This window comes from Nannobrachium achirus (assembly GCF_963921795.1).
Source record: "Nannobrachium achirus genome assembly, chromosome: 4".
Classification (NCBI taxonomy): Eukaryota; Metazoa; Chordata; class Actinopteri; order Myctophiformes; family Myctophidae; genus Nannobrachium; species Nannobrachium achirus.
In genome coordinates, this window is record NC_137813.1 from 54,292,950 (window position 1) to 54,302,548 (window position 9,599).

The 9,599-nt window shown below is 41.8% G+C and overlaps 1 protein-coding gene across 1 annotated transcript in view; it reads left to right on the forward strand.

Annotated features, from left to right (window-relative positions):
• dytn (dystrotelin) overlaps positions 1-5,047 on the forward strand; it is a gene marked incomplete at both ends in the record, with an annotated part of 8,604 nt that extends 3,557 nt beyond the window's left edge. The window contains 5 exons of the mRNA XM_080723385.1: positions 542-678; positions 1,466-1,538; positions 3,126-3,178; positions 3,420-3,561; positions 5,000-5,047. Coding sequence (XP_080579511.1) covers positions 542-678; positions 1,466-1,538; positions 3,126-3,178; positions 3,420-3,561; positions 5,000-5,047 — 453 coding nt within the window. The remainder of the gene's footprint in view (positions 1-541; positions 679-1,465; positions 1,539-3,125; positions 3,179-3,419; positions 3,562-4,999) is intronic.
• Positions 5,048-9,599: the final 4,552 nt, after the last annotated feature.

Genomic DNA, 9,599 nt, shown 5'->3' on the forward strand with positions numbered 1-9,599 from the left:
GAACCGCAGGGATACATGGGAGAATGTAGTGTTGAGCCTCCCAAAATAAAGCACACGAAGAAGAACACAGCCGGCTGGTATCAGTTTAGTTGTCCAGACACAGAACCATAATGTATTTATGACGATATTTATTAAGGTTAGAAAATCAAAGGGGGAAATGACTGGGGTCCAATGGAGAAATATTCTTTTTAGTACCTCGCGGGGGGAAAACAACGCAACTAGCGGCCAATCATGGGATCTTTCTGTTCCGGGAATGCTTCATGAATAATCCAGGCAACAACACGCCTGGTGAACATTCAGTGAAAACGTCCCATCACTGAGCTGATGAGATCATCTTTGCCTGTTGAGAGCTGACACTCTTATCCAAAGGAACATACTGGTGATGGTTTAATAAGTATGAGGTTTCATAAAATGACATTTGGTGCTAGGGGGGTTAAGGGACATTAACAAGTGTCTGGACAAAAGACAGGGAAAAGGACTGGTGAGTGTCAAAACCAAACCCCTGCCAACTACTGAACAACTTCATCTCTTTCTCTGTCAGCCATCTTGGAGAGAGTCTCTGGCTTCGTTCGCCCACAGCACTCGTCACGCCCTGTTGCCACGGCGATACACTCGTCGGGAGGCGGAGCGTAGACGGGGCCTGATGCGAGGGGCGGAGTCACAAGAGTCTCAGGCCAGGTAAGAAAACATCAATAAATATAATGATTCTAAAAGTCATTATTATTTATTTTTAAATGCACTTTTATTCAGTAGCCTACAAGAGTTCTTATATTTTCATCATGTCTGGATGTTTTAGAATAGAATGTAAAAATAAATGCTTTATTTAATTGTTAAATATCTCTTTATTCTGATAGTAATCATTGCTACAGTATATCGTGTTCGATGAGTCTCCCTGTCACTCCAGCTCTTAACTTAAATTTTAGTTTTTCAAATATGTTAAAAAATAGCAATCATAGCAGATCTTCAAGGCTATTTGAGCTTGTAGATCAGCTATTTATAACAATTTTTGACAATGTTTTTAAGTTTAAAATAAGTAATTAAAACCAGTAAAAGACACAACAGTTATGCAATATCATGACATTACAATATCCACAATCCCAGACTATATTTAGTCTCATATCGCAAGATCGTTGTTATATTGCCCAACCCAACATTATACATCATTTGCATACATTATCAGGAGAGAGAACCCGACAATTTCTCTTTCACTCATTTATCCCGTATGACTTCTCTCTTCTGATTGGATGTTTGGTTGGACAGTGTTACAGTCACGTGGCATTGGTTACAGTGTTTCAATCTTCACGATTCCCAGGGCGCTGTCACCTGACTCTTCACCGCCGTTGGTTGCCTCGCCTGTCCGTCACTCCTCCTCTATTAGTCCCCGCCTCCGGAGAGCTCCTCTTCCTCCTGATACCCCACCCTCCACCTCCTCCTCTCCTCCTCCACCTCCTCCTCCTCCACCCAGCGGAGCGTCTCCTCGCTGCTCCTCCCCTCCCAGACTCCACTGTAAATCTCAGCAGACTGAAGATGTCAAAGAGGTGAGAAGCAATTTATAATTTTGCTTTTTTTTTTTTTTTTTTTTTCAAGAACCTCCAGTTTGGTTTGCATTAGGGCCACGGACCCCCATATTTCGTTCCTAACTACCAATCAATTAGCTGGGGACCCCCAACGGACCCCACTTTGAGAAACAGTCACATTAGAGGGCAGAGAGAACAAAATAGTGCCTCAAAGAAACTAGGAACATCGGTCTAAAGAACATGCCTTCTAAATAACATTCTGTACATCTAAAGGGCGAGGTCGCGCCAATTCTTGACTGTTTGGCCAGTGATGTATATCGGACCAACAGTGTCTGTTGAGATTGGCAGAACATGCCCATATATGGGCATTACCAAATATGGGCATTCCCAGAAATATGCCCTTAATATTGATGACATCGGGACAGGGATCTCCATATAGGGGCATAGAACAGACAAGGACGTAATTCATTTGCAAGTGTGATCTGGGAATACCCATATATGGGCATATCAGAACATGCCCATATATGGGCATTCCCAGATATGCCCTTAATATTGATGACACTGGGACAGGGTTCTCCATATATGGGCATAAAAAGGACAAGGATGTAATTCATTTGCCAGTGTGATCTGGGAATGCCCAGATATGGGCATGTTCTGACATCACATTGTCGACTATATATGGGCATGAAATATATGGGCATAAAAGGGAAATCAAGCCAGAGCGTGAGGTCAGAGCAGCAAACCCATTCTGTTAAGAGTGGTTCCCCTGACATCACAGTGACATCAGGGCATGATGTCAGAGTGATGTCACAGTGACACGGGAACCAATAGACTGTAAAAATGTGTACTGACTGACTGACACAGACAGACAGACAGACAGACAGACGGAGAAAAGCTTCAACATTTCTCATGGTATACTGCGACCTTCGGTTGCAACTTGCAATAAACTATATAAACCTAGCATGTTTATACAACATGCCATAACATGTACAAGAAAAAGCTAATCTAAGAAACAAAAATGTATGAACAATTGAGCAACGTGTATACTGTATTATGTTAGCATTAATAAACAAAAACAAGAAAACACAGTTGTCTACTGTTGTACTGCATGGGAGCTAACCAGTACAACCACAGTCTACTACTGGTGGTCACTGGGAGTTGACCATCATCCACAGTCTTTACTGCAGGCCACTGGGAGTTGACCAGTACAACCACAGTCTTCTACTGTTGTTCACTGGGGGCTGACCAGTACAACCACAATCTTCTACTGTTGTTCACTGGGAGCTGTCCAGTACAACCACAGTCTTCTACTGTTGTTCACTGGGAGCTGACCAGTACAACCACAGTCTTCTACTGTTGTTCACTGGGAGCTGACCAGTACAACCACAGTCTTCTACTGTTGTTCACTGTGAGCTGACCAGTACAACCACAGTCTTCTACTGTTGTTCACTGCGAGCTGACCAGTACAACCACAGTTTCCTACAGTTGTACTGGAAGCTGACCACCAGTATACTGTAATATCGTTAACAAGGTGTTCCTCATGTTAATCTATTACCATGGTAACTATGCTTGTGTTTCCATATAGTAACTATATGTTTGTGTTTCCAGAAGAGAGACTCAGCTTTACTGAAGGATGTCAGACACCTGCAGAGAGACAGATGGTGAGTGAGTGAGCGAGCGAGCGAGTGAGTGAGTGTGTTTCGGGGGACAGAGGGAAACGTTAAATCACGCTCTTAACCACAGTGACTTACACTATAAGTACGGTACTTGTAATGACATACTGTACATACTGTAGAATGCATAATTAAATAGAATGCACAATTAAAAAGTAAACAAAATAGATAAGTGACTAACTCTAAACCCCCGGTGTTCAACCTACTCCCATTGTGCGTTCGTGTCCAGGCTATTAGAGGAGGAGCTGAAGGTGTGGCGAGTGACTGTCCAATCAGAACAGGGGATTCTGGAGGACAGGTGTTCCGAGATGGAGGTCACCATGGAAACGCTGAGACGACACAACCTCCAACTGCAGAGCATGATCACACGGGTACCGTCATGTATTAAACCATGTTACTTTAAACATGGTGGACTGGGCATCTGGCATGACTATACAAGTGGACCTGTGGGCAGTACAATGCCTGCTATACAATACTTATGTATTATGTGTACGGTATTTGAACATTAATGACATTAAAGATATATATTGAAATGTGGCCACATGGAAGCCCCATGGGGGTCCTTGAGTGGCTTCCATGGGGTCCCCAGCTAACTCATTTATTGTTACCGTAATTATTGGACTATAAACCGCACCTGACTATAAGCCGCAGGTGTCCTTCCTGCTTCCTGCTAGAGTGCCCCTGGTTGCAGTTAGTTGTAAAAATCTATATATAAATCCTTGTTAAAGACCATTGTAAAACTAACTAACTGGCCGTTAGCTGTAAAAATCTATATATAAGCCGCACCTTTGTATAAGCCGCAGGGTTCAAAACATGGGAAAAAAGCTGCGGCTTATAGTCCGGCAATTACTACGAACCATAGGCCTATACCCTTACAGGACTGTAACTCTGACAGTGTACAAATGGAACCAAATGGATTTGGTTCCATTTGTACACTGTCAGAGTTGCGGGGTCCTCCTTTTGTTGTCCTTGGAGTTTGAGAAGCACTGACATTATTATTACTGGTTGTACAGTGAAGGTCACAGGAACGATAAACATCACAAATGACAGAATCACAGAAATAACATGCTGTCAAATGGCGTTTGCATCACATCATCACAGAAGTACTGATATCGTTGCAGAACAGTACAACCGGTTATATCATCCACTACAGAGTCAGTCAGTGTCCGTGAGGTATTGTGCAACATTTCTTCAGGCATCTGATGATGCAAAATGTGACCGAAATGTTGCGTAATAAAAGTGTTATATGTACATTCTGTGCATTGTTTATGACTACAGAGATGTCAAAAGTGTGTTCATTGGCTGAATTAAAGGTTTATTCAGTGATAATGAAAGTTTATATAATGTTTATATAATTATAATGTTCTCGTTTTGATCATTAGACCCAATCACTGAATATCGCTAAGCCTACGTCTCCAGCTTCAGGATATGTATGATACTGATTTACTACCAGACATTTTATGAGTTCAGTAGTTTACAATCTAGGCATTTAGCAGACATTCTTAATTCAGAGCAACTGTGGTTCTCAAAACCTTTATTTTGACCATCATAACTAAACATCATAACATTACTACGGCCATACTCTACCCTGATTGGTCGAGAACTGGCTGGCCACCTCTGAAAACCGAATCTAGCTATGCTCGTAACACGGGCCATGGTGGAAGTCCTTATATAGTCAGCACACATTCTAGTGAGGAGAATGATGGAAAATGTACCAATTAAAATGTTATTATTTGAATGAAATACAATCACTGAATATACCTTTAAGTCTATTGGCTATCCTTGATGTGCCTCGTTGTAAATCTGAAGGCCACTTCTCCCAGACTCTCAGCAGGACAGAAACAGGTGAAAACATGACGACACACCCTGGAGAAGAGGAGACCACCTCTGCACAGCCCTCTGGAGAGGAGGAGAACATCACTGCCGCCTCACAGCCCTCTGGAGAAGAGGAGCAGCAGGAGGAGGAGGAGGAGATGAAGAGGAGAGAGGAGGAGTACAGGGAGAGACTGAGGGAAGAGGAGGAGGAGGAGGACAGTGAACTGGCCTTCCTGAAGGACGAGGCAGAGGCAGAGGAGGAGCACAACGGGGTTATTATTATAGTTTCACTTTAATTATTGGTTTTAGTGTTAGGCCATACATCTACAAGCTCACAACGCATCGCAATGCGACACGCTGTGAGCTTGTAGACTTGCTACTTTTGCTATCTTAAAGGTGATACACCATGAATTTTCACTTTTCCTATTTTAAAACTTTTGGGGTTTTTGGGGTCCCACTAGCACTTTCTATCCTCACAAAGTCCCATTTCTGACCATTGTGTCTTTCTCTGTTTTTGGGAAGGCTGAGGTTAAAAGCTTTCCACGGGTTCTCAAAACAGGCTGTCCTGAATTGCTGCCGTCGCTGACGTCAGCGACGGCCGTTTTTGAAAAAAAAAATATATATATATATATATATTTTTTTTTCTTCCATTTTTTTGGGGGGGGGGTGTGGCGCAGTTCAGGCCAAAGGTGGTACTGCATCTGAAAATGCTCTGAGAGCCATTCAAAAATTATATATTATAATATTCAGGGATGGTAATTTAGCCTCAAACCTTTTGAAAAACGTTTTTGGGACATAAACAATATGACATAAATACTTTTTAAATGCATGGTGTATCACCTTTAATGTTTTTTGTCAAAAACAAAAAATAAGGAAATTGATTTTATCACACAGTACTTTATTTTTGTTGCTCAAAATGTGTGTCACTTCGTCACAAAATACATAATCTTTTGCCCTAGAGCTAGATCTGCTATTTTTGCTACTGATACCGTGGTATAACTAAAAGAAAACATAAAAAGTAAAAATATGGAGATATTTTCAATTGTAGTTTTTGTTATTTTGTCATTGTGAATTAACACTATACTAACCCTGGAGCAGGAAGAAGACACAAAGCCAGAAGAGCTGGAGGAAGAAGAAGGACAAAGCAGGAGTGAGTTTGGAACAGAAACTCATTCTCCCACAATCCCCCGGGAGGGGACGTCTTTACAGCCCTGCCAGTCTGAAGAGGAAGGGCCTGTTGGTGACGGACATCTCAGCCCTCCAATGGCAGCACACTGTTTATCCATAGAGGAGCGGCTGAGGACTAAGAAGCATCTCATCAGTCCAATGGGGGAGGAGTATTTCCGTGAAGAGGAGGATTGTGGGACTTGTAGTCCAGTAGAGGCAGACCAACAGCTGTGGGAGATGGTAGCGTCTCTGAAAGCTACCCTGGCTCTGCAGAAAGACACACAGACAGGTGAATATGGAGATACAGGGTTTCTGCACGATCTGATGATGCTAATAGATAATACAACCTTATTTATATAGCACCATTATTAACAGTGTATACAAAGTTCCTTACACAATTAAAAGCTATTTTAAAACAAACTTTATTAGGACTCAACAAAAGACAGCAACAACCAAATTAAGCGATCACCAACGAGGTCTGATGCCCAAATAATTGACATTAGGCATTTAAAAATACTTTTCTGTGAAAGACTCGATCGTTATTGAGCTAGCAAGCCTGAGGTCCAAGTCGGAAGGCTGTTCCAGGTCACACTTGGTCACCAAGACACTATAGTCTCTCGATGACAGACTTCTATGCACAAGTGAAAAGGCTCGACCTTTTCTTTGACGATGGCTAGCCAGATTGCCAAGACACCGACCAAGACTTAGGAATAACCAGAAGAGCTGAATCAGAGAACCTTATAGGGCAGACTGGCACAACTCTGCTGAAGGTAGCTCAGTGCCAGACCATGAAGATCTTTACACGTTAACAATGAAATATTAAAATTCTAGAAGTGACTGGCAAGCAAGTGTAGAGCAGCTGATGATCATAATGTTGATGAATGAATGAATGAATGAATGAATGAATGAATGAATGAATGAATGATGATGATGAAGAAGGTCTTATGTGTGTTGTGTCTCTACTCCAGGCTCCAGGTCACAGACTGACCTCCTGATGGCTGCAGAACACATAGGAGACTCCTTACACCACCTAGTGGCAGCACTGAGCTCTCACACACACTACACACAGACACACTGACACACATGAACGCACGCACAGGTGACAGGTTCGGCGGTCTGCGCAGGCTCAGCAGTCACCACTCCCTGCCAAGCCCCAAAGTCTTCATAGCAGCTAACCCCGGTCCGTATGCGGTTCAGCAGTAGAGACAGTCCATTGCCGGTGCGGTGTGGTAGATCTTGGATGTAACGGTACAAATGTGAGGGCCCGGCCCAGCTCCCACTCCTGCTTCCAGGATACCGCCAGCTGAACGGAGCATCTATTGTGCCACTTTATATATAAGGGTAGTGGGGCTTTTTCATATTTTTTATCAGTAGTTTGTTTGGAAAATGAAAAAAAAAAAAAAATATATATATATATATATATAAAATAAATGAAAGAAGCAATTGAAAAGACTATGGCCCCTTACATATTAGAAGGCCAATATCAGTACCAGAACCAAGGACAGGTGATTTTGATGAATCTATCATTGTTAAAATTGGGTTTGTTGTTACAATGGGTTTGTAAAGGAATGTCTATATTTCCAATAAAGTGACTTCATCATATTGGAATACACCTTGTCTTCATGTGATTGTTTATTCAAACTATAACCTTTACCACTGGGGTTTTATCTGGGAAAAATATAAAAAAAAATATTCTGAATAATTACATAATCGAGTTGATGTAGAATATTTAAATAAATGTTCATGGTCAATAGACCTTTTGGTTTGGTGTGATGCTCATTTTATCAACTTCTGTGATTCTGGTGAAACTGGACCTCATTAACCAAACTCTTACATTTCTTCTGCATTTATTTGATGTAGATCAGGGGTCTTCAACAGGGAGTAGGCCTATAGGTCAGAAAATGGCAAATGGCGATGTAGCTCGGCTATTTCCGGCAAAAAGGTTTGGTGTAGAGGGGAAAAAGAGCTGACACACTACAAAGTACAGAGCCAACGGTCAAGTTTATAAAGTATTGAGGGTTTAGATGGTGACATTTCTGGAAAACACACATTTAACATGCATGCATTACAATTTGTAACGGGGATCCGGATCCCTGCTCTCAGCTGGGGGTCCTTGGGCTGAAAAACGTTGAAGACACATGAAGAATGTAAACAAAATGGAGGTGGCCATTCTGGCCAAGTAGGGCAGGATATTAGATCCACGGTGAGCCTAGTCAACAAAGTATAGGCCTACTACTACTAGGTTATTAAGAAAAGAGTGCCAGACCATTTATACCACAGAACACCTCGAACTATTGGTAATATTATTGACCCTGCAGTGGATAGAGGAGATGTAAATAAATAACACTGCTATCATATACTCCTGGCACCTGCTTTTCATCATCACTAACAACAAGCATTATTATCTCAAAGCCCATCATTCAGAACAGATAAATAACGGTTAAAAATATAGACCTATAATAGTCTAGCTCAGTACAGTTGGTGGCGGTAATGCACATCTAAGCTGGTTTGCCAACCCCAGAGAAGAAAGAAGAAAAGGAGGAGAAAAGACAGACGTGGCGGTGTTGCCATGTCTGCTTATTATAAGGGACTTTGGACTTGTGCTTGTTTTCATAGACCTAGGTTGATTATTTCTCTCGCAAAATCTGGCAACGCTGTTGCCAGCCCAAAAGAAGAAAACTAGGAGGGAGGAGGAGAAAACCGAAAATACCTATAGCCAAACCGTTGAACACGTCTGAATTGTAATAAAATAGTCTATAGTGCCAAGATCTTGCTAATTGAAATGAGTTTAAACAAGTACAGTATAACTGGAAACATCATAAAGAGACAACAACCCGATTCAGAGTCAACCTAAAAAGAAAAAACATTTCTGAGGAGCTTTTTTATTGCATCAATGCTTTCATCATGTTGATTATCAACCAGTTGAAACCAGCGATCAAGTTATACAGAATAGGTATGTCTACAAATAATTTACCTAAATAATTTACAGTATGTTGTTGTTATTTGATGTTTAATTTATGTTAAAGGCAGCCAGGGTGTCTTGACTTCAAGCCGTTTCTGATTTATATAAGCCTATAGGCCTAATCCTGATTTATGCTGACACTGAAGCTATTCTCTTAATGTAAGGGTTGTATAATGAATTGTATTAATTGTGTCCATCTATCGATCCATCAGCCATGATGCATCCATCTTGAACTGCTTTACTTATTCTGAGTTGGGGCTCAGCCAGGGGGCAACACCCTTTCCTGAGCAACATTTATAGCAAAAATGGCTCTTGAATGTGGACTGTGATATAATCCCCACATCGAGTCCCCATGGTCTGTTGTCTGCCAGGGGCTAGTACCTCCAGTCCTTAGGGAGGCATCCTTAGTTCTAAATGCTCGAACCACCTAAGCTGGCTCCTTTCCAAGTCAAGGAGCAGCGCAGG